This window comes from Schistocerca americana, chromosome X (assembly GCF_021461395.2).
Source record: "Schistocerca americana isolate TAMUIC-IGC-003095 chromosome X, iqSchAmer2.1, whole genome shotgun sequence".
NCBI lineage: Eukaryota > Metazoa > Arthropoda > Insecta > Orthoptera > Acrididae > Schistocerca > Schistocerca americana.
In genome coordinates this window covers 636,676,528-636,692,086 of record NC_060130.1, presented here as the reverse complement: position 1 = coordinate 636,692,086, position 15,559 = coordinate 636,676,528, and the positions used below count along the sequence as shown (strand labels likewise).

The window sequence follows — 15,559 nt, the reverse complement described above, 5'->3', positions numbered from 1 at the left end:
TTACTATAGCAGAATCTCAATGAATGGTGGAGGTTCATGTATCTATGTAAAAAAAGGTATGTCATTTAAAGTAAGATATGATCTTTTAGATCTAGGTGAGGACAAACATTTCGAACTTTCCGCTGTTGAAATAATAGGACCTGGCATAGCAAAAAAATTAGTCATATTTTGTGTGTACCGCTCTCCTAGTGGAGACATTGATATATTCTTCTCAAAACTGAATCAAAGCTTAGACAGGGTTTCTGGACCAAAAGCAAATTTAATTATCTGTGGTGACTTAAACATTAATATGATGAAGCCTGATAAGGCTAGCAACATATATGTGAATATTCTAAGCTGTTACGGAATATCCTCCCTTGTTAATTGTCCAACTAGAATAACGAAAGAATCCTCCTCATCTATAGATCATGTAGCTACAGATATTGATAGTAAAAAATGTCATATTGTTGTCCAAAACCTGGGCCTAGCAGACCACCTCTGCCAGATCTTAAAAACTAACATTCATGTAGAAACTCCTCCTAAACTTTGTACATACAAAAGAATGTTTTCCAAATCAGCCCTGCATCAGTTTAAATCCCAGCTAGAATATGAAGATTGGAGGGAAGTCTATGCAGAAACCAACGCAAATCAGAAATTTATCAAGTTCATGTCAATTTTTAAACTCAGATTTGAAGAGATGTTTCCCAAAACTCTTTATCAAATTAAAACTACAAAGAGAAATCAGTGGGTGACTACAGGTATCAAAAAATCCTCAGAAACTCTTAGATATCTCAACTCCATAAAAAATAATCAGTCTAACCCAGAAGTTCTGCAATCCTACAAAAAGTACAGGAAAATTTACAGAAAGGTGTTGCTAGCCGCAAAAAAACTTTCAAACAACAAAATATTACTTGAAGCTGAAAACAAGAGCAAAGCAGCCTGGAACATCGTCAAACAGGAAACATCTAACTCTGCTAAAAAGGACCTCAATTCACATATTAAAAACAAAGATGTACCAGTAGGTAACCCTAAAAAATTAGCTGATTTTGTAAACTCATATTTCAGTAGTATTGCAAAAAAATTACAGCAGAAATTTCCAGATACGTATGATTTACCTACTCAGAACCAGCCAACAAACTCAATGGTGCTCTTGCCAACTACAGAAAGGGAAGTGGCACTAGTAGTACACCAACTAAAAAATAAAACTTCAGTAGGACTTGATGAAATTCCAGTCTGCGTAATTAAAGATTGTATAGACTCCATAAAGGGCCCATTAACAGACATAATTAATGAATCTTTCGAGTCTGGATACTTTCCGGAGTACCTAAAACAAGCAAAAGTTATACCTATCCTTAAAAACGGAGATGTGGAAAATGTAGAGAACTACAGGCCGATCTCTATACTGTCTATCATTTCTAAAATAATAGAAATACTAGTCAAAAAGAGACTGCTAAATTACCTGAATAAATATAATCTTCTTTCCAATGACCAATTTGGTTTTAGGCCCGGAAAAGGCACACAATATGCTATAGCACAGTTCACTAAAGCAATTTTAGAAGCACTGGACAAAGGTGAAAATGTAAGTGGTATCTTTTTAGACTTGTCCAAGGCCTTTGATACAGTTGACCACAAAATCTTACTTCATAAATTAGGGCAAATAGGAATAAGAGGTGTGACAAAGAAGTGGTTCAAATCATACTTGGAAAACAGAGTTCAACGAGTTGAGATATCACAAGTTTCAAACAATTCCCTTATAAAACACCTGTCTGACCCAGAAAATGTGAATATAGGCGTCCCACAGGGAAGTGTATTAGGCCCAATATTGTTTCTTATATACATTAACGACTTCCCACAAAGTATCAGACATGGCGAAAAAATACTTTTTGCTGATGATAGCAACATAGTAATAACAGGTGAAAATCCAACACAACTGTCAGAAAGAGCAAACGAGGCTCTCAATGATGTCCACAACTGGTCATTAAAAAATAAAGTAACCCTAAATGTAAAGAAAACTAACTACATTAACTTCCAATTGAACAAAAAACACAATGCCACTAGAATAAAAGTTAATAATAATGAATTAGAATGTGTAACAAGTACCAAATTCTTAGGGATGAATGTAGACAGCCAACTGAAATGGACAAACCATGTCAACATTTTGGCAAAGAAATTATCCACAGCATGCTATGCTCTTAGAATCCTTGCACCGGTATGCAATAATACCTGTCTTAAAATAACATATTACGGATATCTACACTCAGTCCTCAGCTATGGGATCATGTTTTGGGGAACAAGTGCCAGTAACATACAAACTGTGTTCAAAGTACAAAAAAGAGCCATAAGGATAATAACAAATAGCAACAACAGGGCCCACTGTCTAGAATTATTTAGAAAGCTAGGAATTCTAACTGTTTCTTGTGAGTATATCTTTCAGAACATAATGTTCATTAAGAAAAATCTTAACATGTACAACACAAATAGCCTAATACATGACCATGAAACAAGAGCTTGTCACCACAGCCATCTAGATAGAAAGAACAAGGCAAAGACGCAAAAAAGTATATTTTACAATGGGATAAAACTGTACAACAAATTACCACAAGAAATTAAAGAAATAAATGAGCCCCTCACTTTCAGACAAAAGCTTAAAACCTTTTTAGTAAGTAAAAGTTTTTATGCTGTAAAAGAATATTTAACATAGATGTAGATTATTAGCAACATATGACATTATCACCAAAATATTATGTAGCCTAATTATAAATATGTGTATGACTAGTTATAAAAACTACACAAAATATGAGAAACCTGTTTAATTGTAAATGTAAATGTGTGCTCATGTGTTGTAATCTGACGACATCCATACAATATCTATTGTTCCACGGATGAATAAATAAATAAATAAATAAATAAATAAATATCAGGAATCTGGTAAAACATCAAATTTCCAACATCGCTGCAGCCAGAAAGAGATCCTGCAAGAATGGGACCAATGACTACTGATGAGAATCTTTCAGTGTTGCAGTAATGCAACCCTTCCTCAAACTGCTGCAGATTTCAATGCTGGGCCATCATTAAGTGTCAGCATGCAAACCATTCAACGAAATGTCATCGATATGGGGTTTCGGAGCCGAAGGCCCATTCATGTTCCCTTGATGACTGCATGAGACAAAGTTTTATGCCTCGCCTCAGCCTGTCAACACTGACATTGGACTCTTGATGACTGTAAACATGTTGCCTGGTTGGAAGTGTATCGTTTCAAATCGTATCAAGCAGATGGATGCGCACAGGTAATGAAACAACCTTATGAATCCATGGTCTCTTGCATGTCAGTAGGAGACTGTTCAGTTTGGCGGAGGGTCTGTAATGATATGGGGTGTGTGCAGTTGGAGTGATATGGGACCCCTGATACATCTAGATATGACTCTGACAGGTGATACATACGTAAGCATCCTGTATGATCACGTGCATCCATTCATGTCCATTGTACATTACGATGGACTTGGACAATTCCAGCTGGACAATGTGACACCCTACACACCCAGAATCCCTACAGAGTAACTCCAGGAACACTCTTCTGAGTTTAAACACTTCTGCTGACCACCAAACTCCCCAGACATGAACATTATTGAGCATATCTGGGATGCCTTGCAAAGTGCTGTTCAGAAGAGATTTCCATTCCCTTGTACTCTTATGGATTTATTGATAGCCCTGTAGTATTCATGGTGTCCATTCCCTCCAGCACTACCTCAGACATTAGTAAAGTCCATGCCATGTCATGTTGTGGCACTTCTGCATGCTCACAGGGGCCCTACATGATGTTAGGGAGATATACCAATTTCTTTGGTTCTTCAGTGTAAAAGCACCTATAAAAGCTTTTTGTAACAAGCTTTTCTAATGACCAAACAGTCCTTACTTTTTGAATATATCTCATATTAGTGAACCTATTGACACATTCTACATCATATTGAGTTGTTGAATACACACACATAAAAAAAGATTTGCATCACACCGGTTCTCAGAACTCCTGAAGATAGACGTTGACTGTAAATATTGTACCACAGACACAGTCCTTTTGAATGTTCAGAGATGTTGCTAAACCTGCCCAAAGATGTAAACAACCATGCATGAGCAGCGTCTATTAGACGGAGGGGGTCTGACAACCGATCAGTTCCAGTTGTTCCACCAGGAAGGAGGTACATAGCTTGTGTTGTCTGTAGTTCAACCATGCCTATACAGCCAATACCATGGTTTGATCATGTCCACATTATTACTTTGTACCAGGAAGTGTCCATGCGTCTTGGAGTGAACCAAAGTGATGTTGTTCGGACATGGAGGACATATAGAGAAGACAGGAACTGTTGATGACATGCCTCGCTCAGGCCTCCCAAGGGCTATTACTGCAGTGAATGACCACTACCTATGAATTATGGCTCCAAGGAACCCTGACAGCAATGCTACCATGTTGAATAGTGCTATTTGTGCAGTCACAGGATGTTGTGTTATGCCTCAAACTGTGCGCAGTAGGCCGCATGATATGCAGCTTCACCCCCAACATCCATGGCAATCTATTTCCCAAATAAACAAGAAGTGCAGAGTTGGGCACCATATATTACACTTACTACAACACCTAATGTCAGCCATCTGAGGCCATAAAAGAGAAAGATGGATTGAACTTCTGTAAGAAATTAATGTGTGTTGCAACAGAAAAAAAAGAAAAAAAAGTGAAGGCTACTTCACCATCCAGTACTGATGCAACCAAATGACAGAAACACATTAGTGTCAATGCCAAATAAATTAATCAGCAACTCATTTTTATGGTACAGCAAAGTAATCAATAGACAAATGGAAACTAATGATCATTAGAAATATGAAAAAAGAGATGTAGATTCTAACAGGCCATTTCATTGTGAGAGAGCAGACATAGGTTATCATCTTAACACAACATAGTGGGCAGGAGACTCTGCCCATTAAAGTAACTTATGGTGACCTTTACCATCAGACGGCATAATGGCTAGGCTGAATAATTTGACCTGCTAATACAGTCAATGAATTCAACATGAATGTCAGTATACAGCTAGAGCTCATATGTCTTGATTCCTTCATTGCTTGTTGGTGGAGATACACAATCCCTCCCCTCTTTGGCCACTATAAAAAGACACTAGAAGGCATGAAGGGCACAGGTATTTCATATGGTAACACCATACAGTGACACAGCATTGTTTAGATGTTGCAATGTGGATGATACTTTTTCTGGTTAATTTACCCTTGACACTGTGCTAGGGATTGCCACTGATGTTACAGGCTCTTGGTAGGGTGTGGAAGGTAGGACAGGTTCCACCTGCATCAATATCAACATGCTGGCTTTGTTGAGCATTAGCTCTTGTTGTGGAGAGTGCTGGTGAGACCAGAGGTCACAGTGATGTGAGATAGGAGATGGAGACTAAGGTCTAGGCATGGAAAGCTGTCTTCTATTCTGATGTTGTTGATAATTTCAGTTTTATGTGCATTAGGCTATAGTATTTGGCATGTTTCAGTGCCTTACATTTCATCTCCTAATGCTAGATTTATCATTAGACTCTATTCAGACATCATTTGGGGAATTTTTAACTTTAACAAATGAAACTGTGTTATCTGACCTGTTACCTTTTGTAGCAGCATCCCAAATCTGATAATGCATTAATTAAAAATGCTGTTAGCACTGTCTCTGTTCCAATGTCTCAAAGAGGTACAACTTCAGTCTAGCTAGTGAATCTGTACAGTTAAGCAGAAAGTGAATCCATTTGAAGATGACAGATGACCTGCTAGATTGATATGTACCACCTGAAAATGTTCATCAACAATAGGGAATTTTTGGGCTGCTTCTCCTGTGAAGATCGATGCATCCTCAAGCAATAAAATTTCATACCTCACACTTGGGAAAATTAGCAGTGCAACTTGAGCTAGATTTTTCTTACAATTTTCTTTTTAAAGTGTTCTGTTGTTTCTGAAGTTGAGTCAGTTTTCCTTTTCTCATTGTTATTACTTCTGTCCAGGAGGTCATTTAGGAGAGCATGATTTTGTGCAACATTTTGTAAATGATGAGAATATAAGCAGAATGTGTCAGGAAATGTTTGCAATTATTTCTCAATTTTGGGATGAGGTGTCTTTAGAGTGACTGTTAGTCTCTCCATGCCATGTTTGGTGCTTTGTGACATAATAATGAATCCCAAAAACCTATTTTCTGAGTACCAAACATTGACTTTTGAAGAGTAATCCTCATACCATACTAAACTTATCAAGATTTTCAAGAAGTATGGTTAGATGTTGCAAGTGTTTTTATTGGAATTCACTATGAGGTGGTAGTAATAGACCAATAATGAGATGGATACACAAATTATTGAATGAGCACAACACATACTCTCATGCATAGCTCAGTCCCTAGACTCACACACTACTTAAACTAACTTAAAGTAACCTATGCTAAGAACAACACACACACTCATGCCCGAGGGAGGACTCAAACCTCCAGCGGGAAGGACATCAACTGATGTGACAGTTGATGTGGAGGTGGCTGGAGCATAGGGTTCGGTGGCACGGATCCACCTGATCGACTGTGCCATGGCTGGTGCAGGTACGAGGTTGGATCAGACCATTTCTTGGTGGTAGCTGGTGTAAGTGTGCATTATTGACTAAGTCATGGCTGGTGTGAGAGATAGTCAGACGGTTTCTCAGTGGTAGGTGTTGTGGAGGTGCTAAACAGATAGTATAGTTGCAGATGTTGACGGTGTTGTTGGCTGGAGAACAAGAGGTGAAAGAGGCATTGGGGGTGTGTGTGGTTACCCCTGCTGATGTATCCAATGTGTTATGCGGTGTGGGCAAATGGGTTGTTTGGAGACTAGTGGTCCTGGGGCATGTAACCTCAGATAGGATGGCTGCATAATCAATGTCATCTGTAAGTGTATAAGTGTGTTCCAGTCATCAAATACATGCAGCATTAACTAGAGGTGATTCATTGTTAAGGGCGGTTATACAGGGTGTTGCAAAAAGGTACGGCCAAACTTTCAGGAAACATTCCTCACACACAAATAAAGAAAAGATGTTATGTGCACATGTGTCCGGAAACGCTTAATTTCCATGTTAGAGCTCATTTTAGTTTCGTCAGTATGTTCTTCCACCTACGCTCAATGGAGCACGTTATCATGATTTCATACGGGATACTCTACCTGTGCTGCTAGAACATGTGCCTTTACAGGTACAACACAACATGTGGTTCATGCACGATGGAGCTCCTGCACATTTCAGTCGAAGTGTTCGTGCGCTTCTCAACAACAGATTCGGTGACTGATGGATTGGTAGAGGCAGACCAATTCCATGGCCTCCACGCTCTCCTGACCTCAACCCTCTTGACTTTCATTTATGAGGGCATTTGAAAGCTCTTGTATACGCAACCCTGGTACCAAATGTAGAGACTCTTTGTGATCATATTGTGGATGACTGTGATACAATACGCCATTCTCCAGGGCTGCATCAGCGCATCAGGGATTCCATGCGACGGAGGGTGGATGTGTGTATCCTCGCTAACGGAGGACATTTTGAACATTTCCTGTAACATAGTGTTTGAAGTCATGCTGGTACGTTCTGTTGCTGTGTGTTTCCATTCCATGATTAATGTGATTTGAAGAGAAGTAATGAAATGAGCTCTAACATGGAAAGTAAGCGTTTCCGGACACATGTCCACGTAAGATATTTTCTTTCTTTGTGTGTGAGGAATGTTTCCTGAAAGTTTGACTGTACCTTTTTGTAACACCCTGTAGCTAAACCATCATCCAATAGTTTGGTGAAACATAACTTGGGTCCACAACACCGACACTAAGCTGGATGGTGACAGATGGTGTTGCACTGGGTATGGCCATCTATATGGTAATTAGAGGTAGGTAGGTCCTGATGCTATTAGAATCATCTGGGGTGTTATTCTCTTGAAGTACAAATCAAATTATTCAGCCCAGCCATTATGCCTTGTGATGGTAGAGGTGACCATCAGAGTCTCTTGCCCACCATGTTGTGTTAAGATGATAACCTATGTCTGCACTCTCACAATGAAATGACCTGTCAGAGTCTACATCTCTTTTTTCATATTTCTAATGATTATTAGTTTCCATTTGTATATTGTTTACTTTGCTGTACCATAAAAATGAGTTGCTGATTAATTTATTTGGCATTGGCACTAGTGTGTTTCTGTCATTTTGTTGCATCAGTACTGGATGGTGAAGTACCCTTCACCTTTTTTTCTTTTTCTCTGTTGTAACACACATTCATTTCTTACAGAAGTTCAATCATCTTGCGGTTTTACAGCCTCAGATGGCTGACATTAGGTGTTGTAGTAAGTGTAATATATGGTGCCCAACTTTGCACATCATGTTTATTTGGGAAATAGAGTTTACTGAAAGAGTACATTTAGTAAGGGTTATGAAATGACCCCAATGACAGATGAATTTGCTGCTGGTAAATCAGGATGGGGACTGTTTCCCCATCTGGACATGGGCTGTGGAAGTGGTGGTGAATGAAATTGCACAGTGAAACACCAGTAAAACATCACTGGTTATAATAGGCTTTCATTGATGTCAGTTATAAGAATTGAATCCAGCTGAAGACCAGGCTGATGACCTCTGTGACATAGGTGGCCACAGGGGCATAGTGTGTTTCTTTGCAGTTTGCAAACCAGGTAGACAACATGTTTCAAAAACAGCAACTGCTAACATTAGTGTGGCTGCAGAGGCCTGACACAAGTTGCTTGCCATCGATGATGGATGACAGAGGCAGCCCCTCATTGCTCAGTCACTCTGCAGCTGCAGTGATAACACACTGCACTGAATGGAACTTTGGTGCCTAACATGACCAAAGATGATGGCGTGCCCCCACTCTGGGCAATGATCAGCAACAATCCAGGTCCACACAGGCTGGATAATAGAAACAGTGTGACTGGGCAGCAAGCTGGTCCAGGCTTGAACTCATGGCCCACCAGGGAGGTAGCTACTGACAGAATCCAGCTGAGAGTCCAGTGGAGTAAGGGCACCGAGTTGACCGCATGCAGACTTCAGCTCAAGCGGGAGCCTGCAGCTACTGGCAGTGAAGTCCATGGATGGTGGATAGCTGCTTCATCTGATACTGCAAGTGGTCTCTGTTTCATATCACTAACTTAAATATGTTCCTCACATGGTATACCATATGCTGCTGGATGCTACTGGGTACAATGAACTTCTGAGAATGAGGGCTTGATTTGGGTGTTATATATGTGAGGTGGCTGGTTAGTATTTCTCCAATGGCACCACTCCCATTCCCCAAACCATAACAGCCTGGAACTGCCGAGCATTGCTGTAGGGCAGCAATGAATTATTTTCCCCGTTTTTCCTGTTTAGTCCGTCCCTACAGAAGTCCTGCAGAAACAGAAAAGAGCAAAAGGCATAAAAAAGGTAGCGCATCATTAATTTTGAGATAGTATCGTGTGGAAGATGTTGACAATTTGAATCACATCACGACTAGTGACTATATAAGAGGCATTGATGACACCTCAGATACAACAAACAGTCCATGAAGTGAAGGCACACACCCTGTCTATAGAATATTAGAGCCATACAAGTTTGAATCGTGCTGGAGCACATTTGCACAGCGTTAATGGAGAGACAAAGTGCATTGCCATTTCAAATTTTGAAGCACGATGCAGCTATAAATGTCAACACCTATTGTAACCCAACCCAAATTGTATTACACAATACAAAACAAGCAGTGTGTCATGTTGTGATATGAATCTACATCAATTGAAGATATAAAGTCTGAAAATTGGTTGGTGATCATATTTTGGCACTTTATTTTACAGGTCCGCCTTGATCACATGAACTTTTACACTTCGCTCTTACCGATTTTGGCTACTGCCATCTTCAGATCTGTTACAAACAAAAACAGGAAGTAACCAACTAAGTTCAATCTGCTGATGCTAAATCTGTAAATGGCCTGGTGCTACATAAGAAAGATAAAAGGTGTTTAAATGATTAACAGCCATGTATACCAGCCACACATACCATAAAATATTCTGATGTAGCATCAGTGTCAAACTAGACATGTTGGTACATAGTAAGTGCTGGTGATAATCAGAATGCATCTGGTATTTATACAAAGAAACTGAGGCCAGCAGTGGGCACTAAAGCTATGGACATGATTAACCAGTATCGCAAATGTAATGGTTAAAATGTGGTACGTGTAGTCATTAATTAAAATTTATTCACATGAAAAAATGGGCATCTGACAATAAAACATGTACTGACATACTATATGTGGAATTAGATCCATACTTTATATCCACATAAAAAGTGCTTAATGTTTTCAGACGTCAACTATCGTGTCACCTTCTGTGTGGAGGTACATTGAATTTGGTGGTAACTATAGCTATTTTTCTGGAACACGGCCTTGACATGAGATATTTCTGGTACTAAACCTTATTTGTCAGAGATAAAATTAGTTCTTTGGACAAGTGTGTTAAGCAACCCTTTCCTTTGTGATTTATGATTACAACTAGAGGCTTGATGATATCAGTCCATGTGTGTTATCTTCCAGTAAGTGTTGATGCCAGGTCAGCAAATGATGGTCAGGGACTCCAGAAACTTGGTGTACATAACATACTGTGTGAATGCAGAAAAGCATATGTCAGACAATGGAAGTGGGAACTGCTCCTGGGAGAAGCTGATGGCCAATTATGCCACTAAATGTTGAAGAAGTTACTATTGCCCTGGCTGAGAACTCTGGATGTAATGTGCAAACTTCAGGCAGAATACATGCTGCATCACAGCAGCTGAACATTCCATGGTCTATCATTTGATAATTGCTGTGTGCAGTTGCGAAATGGTAACTGTACAAACTTCGGATGTCATGGATACAGATGGTCACCACATTGAGCAACGTTTGTGACATTGAATGTAAACAGGGTATGCAACTAAGAAATGTTACTGCCTCATGTCGAAATTAAATTGAGTTTCTTTCAGTTGTTTGTTCATTATTTATCTTCTCCATGTCTTTACAAATGTTTCCACAAAATTTTGTTGTCCTACAATCACTTTAGTTTCATATGGACACTCTCAAGTAGCAAAAGTTTATTTACGACCACCCTGTACACTCTTGTGTTAATTGTGTCCTGAAAGGAAACAGCCTCTGGATGTCACTTTGAGGATTTTCCTTCCATGCCTGAAACTCATGTCCTGTCAGTTTATGAAGATAGATTCCTGCAGGATTATAAGGCAGTATATGTCTTCCCATCTCATCCCAGATACACTCTATGGATGGCAAAACAAGGGACTATGTAGGCCAGTCAGTGATCCATACATTGCTTAAGGTATTTGTCATGTGAACCTCAGTGTGGGAATTTGCATTATACTGCTGGACTATGATATGTGGTACCCTGCTATTGAAGGGTAAGACAATAGGGTTTACCATTCTTGTCACATGCAGCCGAGCATTGAGCCTCCCTTCAGCAATTGCCAAATCAGTCCTGTTGTCATATCCAATAGCTCTCCACACCACGATTCCTGGAGTTAGAGAGATACAAGTCTTGAGAATCAGTGCTTCTTGTGATCTACAGACACAATGGTGTCATTCTGACTACCACAAGCAGAAGCAGGACTCATCACTGAACACCACAGAATGCCTCTAAATGTCCCAGACTCTACACCATGCACATTACTGTTACCTTCAGTGTGATGTGAGAAGCAAACAACGTACAGCAACTACAGATCACAACCCAGCTTCCACTAATCTGTTGATGATGGTGACATTCTGCCCATAACCTCTGCCTGGATTTCACCTGTTGTCATCTGTCTATTTTTCAGAGCCAGTTGAGGGGGAAAGCTACTGATTAAGTGCATTTTTGGGCAAACTTTGTTTTATGCATCCTGTAATAAGTATAGCTGTCTCTTTTATGTTGACCAAAGCCTGCCTTATATGTATTTCTCTTTTTTTCTTATCTATACTGGCATTTTGCCATCACCATATAGCCTTATGTTATATGTGAGCTCTTATTTGAGACCCTTGGGAAACACTATCACAGCGCAAGTATTGTACCCCATATCCTTGGCTGACCACCTAAATAAGAGCTCACTAGCTCCCTTTTGATGCTGTATCTTACCAGTACTTTCTATTTCGTATGAATTCACTACTGCTTAAAATACATGCTATAGCCCAATGTTATAGACAGATACATACTTTGGTCATGACACCACTGTAAGCTGGTGGCATTCCACTGCCAACATAATGTCCTCATTGCTTTCTGATTCCTTTAATGGAATACACAAAGCTGCGTTTTCTGGAGTTAAAAGGAGGGGAAGGAGGAGGAGGAGGAGGAGGAGGAGGAGGATGAGGAGGAGATTAGTGTTTAACATCCCATCAACAATGAGGCCATTAGAAATGGAGCACAAGCCCAGATTATGGAAGGACGGAGAAGGAAAGCGGCTACACCCTTTTGAAGGAACCATCGTGGCATTTGCCTGAAGTGATTAGGGAAAGCACAGAAAACTGAGACCTGGTGTTAGGCTTCAACTGATAGTTCTTACTGAATGTCAACACTAAGACACAGGTTTTTGTCAGGTTTCTCCTGACGGTTTCAAAAATATGTCCCTGGTTGGTAACTGCCTGATTTTCAGCAGAAGAACATGTGGGGTTATCCATACCTATTAGCATCACTGACAAGCAAAGACTGTTTCATCTATGTGTGGGACAAAGTTGCTATTGCATTCTGAGCTATGCTTGTGAGTGGATGTGTTTCATGTATCATGCATCAGTAACAGTACTCTTGTCTCATTATTAGTACATTCAATCCAACTGCTGGGTGCAAACCAATCAAGGAAAATACTGACTTCCCTTAACTGTATCAGAACTGGCCACACCATGATCAAAGCAATGCTATACAACTGGGGAATTATCAGTGATGATCAGTGTGACAGCAGAACATCAGAACAAATGATGGAGTGCATTTTGTAAGACTGCCTAAAAAGAAAATTCATGGGTACCAGGGATGGCTTCATAGACATAATACCTGCAGCAATTAACTGGTCAGAGTCTTAGGATGTCTAACTATAATGGGAAATGGATATCTCAACTTCTTTTGTCTTCTGCTGGCTCTTCAGCTTTGTATTACCTATATATATATATATATATATATATATATATATATATATATATATATATATATATATATACCTGTATCTGCTTGTACTTATTCATTCATTTTATCTTATCTTTTATGCACTTTACTGTATATACTTGTAAAATATAATTCTCTAAACAACAAGCTAAATGAAAAAAAAATTGGTTCATTCCTACTGCTTCGTAGTGAATTCTGACAAAGTGGTAACCCTGGGCATAACCACAACATGAGATATGCAAATTTTTGTTAAAAACAGCCTACTATGCATTAACAGTTCATGGGCTGTCTGTTGTCTCCTAAGTCTCACCCATACCTCTTATAGCATTACTAGTCATGATGTGATCCAATTTGTCATTATCTTCCATGCAATACTCTGTCAAAAATAATAATGCACTACCTGTTTTATGCCTTTTTCTGTCTTCTGTTAGCAGTAATGGAATCCAGAGGTTATACAATTTGCAGAGGTTTAAGCTGTTTTACACAATTCCATGCAGCAGACAATGTGAAACTCATGGAAATTTTATCATTATGTTGTCATTGTGAATAGTTCATTCTCTATCATTTTAATTTCCACAGCATACACCTATTTGTTTTTCATCATAGGTGACCTATCATGTTATTCACCATGCACATCATTCTACCTGTAGTTGAACATTCATGTTTGTCACAATTCCATTGACAAACTCATGTTACTTTCACCATATATTTTACAAATTTGAAAATGAATATCAGCCAGTGAGGGATTTTGTGCATTCATAAACAGTATGGCTGCATATGACTCACACGCAGCAGGTATATTAGTTTTCTTAAAAATTATGGCAACCCACTATCAGGTATCTGCATTGTTGTGAGCTTTAATCAATGTACATGTACAGTCTTGTAACTGAAATTCAGCTGTGGCATAAACTGGCAATGGAACGTATTCCCTGGGTGTACTGTATGTACGCCCATGATGAGGAAGTAATGTTATGCTGTCTGGTACTAGTTCACAGTCATCATTCTGAAGATTCACCATCATGCACTTGTGTCTCAAAAATGGCTTTTTTCTTAAACATACTTGTTGAATTTTTTAAAGCTATAAATATGTTTTACACTAAGTTTGACAAGAAATTTGATAAAAATTCTAGTTTATATTCAGCCCACCTTCAAAACATATGGGATATTACAGTAAGTCAATTAAGATAACAATGTATTACTGTGTTTGTGACAATTAAAGTACCTCCTTATCTCTGTAGAAGTGGTTTTCAACCCCACATATTTCATTTAAGATGCTGGTTATTGAAACAATATCCTGATGATTTTCATGAAGCACCTGTTAAACACATAGTGATGAAGTAGCTAGCCAGTGGCACATCCTTTTTGTAGGCTCTTAACAGAAAAAAATAAAACCACAACCAAACTGAAACATTTCTGTGATATAAAAGAAACAAATGTAATATCCAGTATTCTTTCTGAACTGTAATCAGTTGATCTGCTTGGATTTTGGATATTAAGGTAAGAAAGCATTCTTGGTACAAATGTGGTCTGACTTACTTGCATGATGAAGGCTACAGATGAAAAACACTTTCTTTTCTGTTCTTCACGTCGAACAGCCTGCATAATATAACTGTACGGTCCATAGTCTGTTCTGGATACTGCAACATTTTGAATCCACATACAGGAACTACACTGCTTCAGAGACTTCATTCTTGAATTTGGAGAAAATTCCAAGTAAGGCAGTAATTTGCAGCATCTCTCACAGTAGAACATATTTTTTGTCTTGCTAATTTCAATCTCCTGTGATGAAAGATCCAATTTTCACAAAATTTGTAGCCCAGTTTCATACAAGATAGTATTATGTAATTGTATTTGTAGTAAACTCATATTCAGCTGTGGTCAAGACATGTGCATTTGTTCACTAGCTTTGGTATAGACTGGAAGTTCAAATGCTAAGCAGCTGTCATTACCACTTTTGATGTGTCTGTCAACTGCTTAGGACTTTCTCAATATGGTGAATGGTGGTGTGTTCTCATGACACTATAGAACATTATATGTATTCAATAATAAAAGATGATTAAAGTTCATAGAGTGACTGATACATACTCTTACCTTACATTTCAAGAAGTGACTAAAGCAGAACATTTTAGACAAGTTAAAATTGTATGTCTGACCACAATTCAATCCTAGAACTGGTAATCAGTAACATCTTGGAGGCTGTGGTTAACTTGAGAACTCTATTGTATTCTTTTTCATGTTGTTTCTAGCATTTCAACATCTGTTGAAGAATGACAAATCTGTCACTTTTGTCTCAAAAGATGTATGTCTTAAGAATCTCAGGAGCAATTTGGGGATGTTTGGCCTCACAGTAAAATTTGTACTATACATCTTGTCTGTGTATCTGATCCAGGCACAACTATATGTAAATGAAGTCATCTA

The 15,559-nt window shown here is 38.8% G+C and overlaps 1 protein-coding gene across 1 annotated transcript in view; it reads right to left on the bottom strand.

The window, feature by feature from the left end:
• LOC124556220 (IQ and ubiquitin-like domain-containing protein) overlaps positions 1–15,559 on the bottom strand; it is a 212,723-nt gene that overhangs the window by 56,448 nt on the left and 140,716 nt on the right. Inside the window, exon 7 of the mRNA XM_047130211.1 lies at positions 14,678–14,920. Coding sequence (XP_046986167.1) covers positions 14,678–14,920 — 243 coding nt within the window. The remainder of the gene's footprint in view (positions 1–14,677; positions 14,921–15,559) is intronic.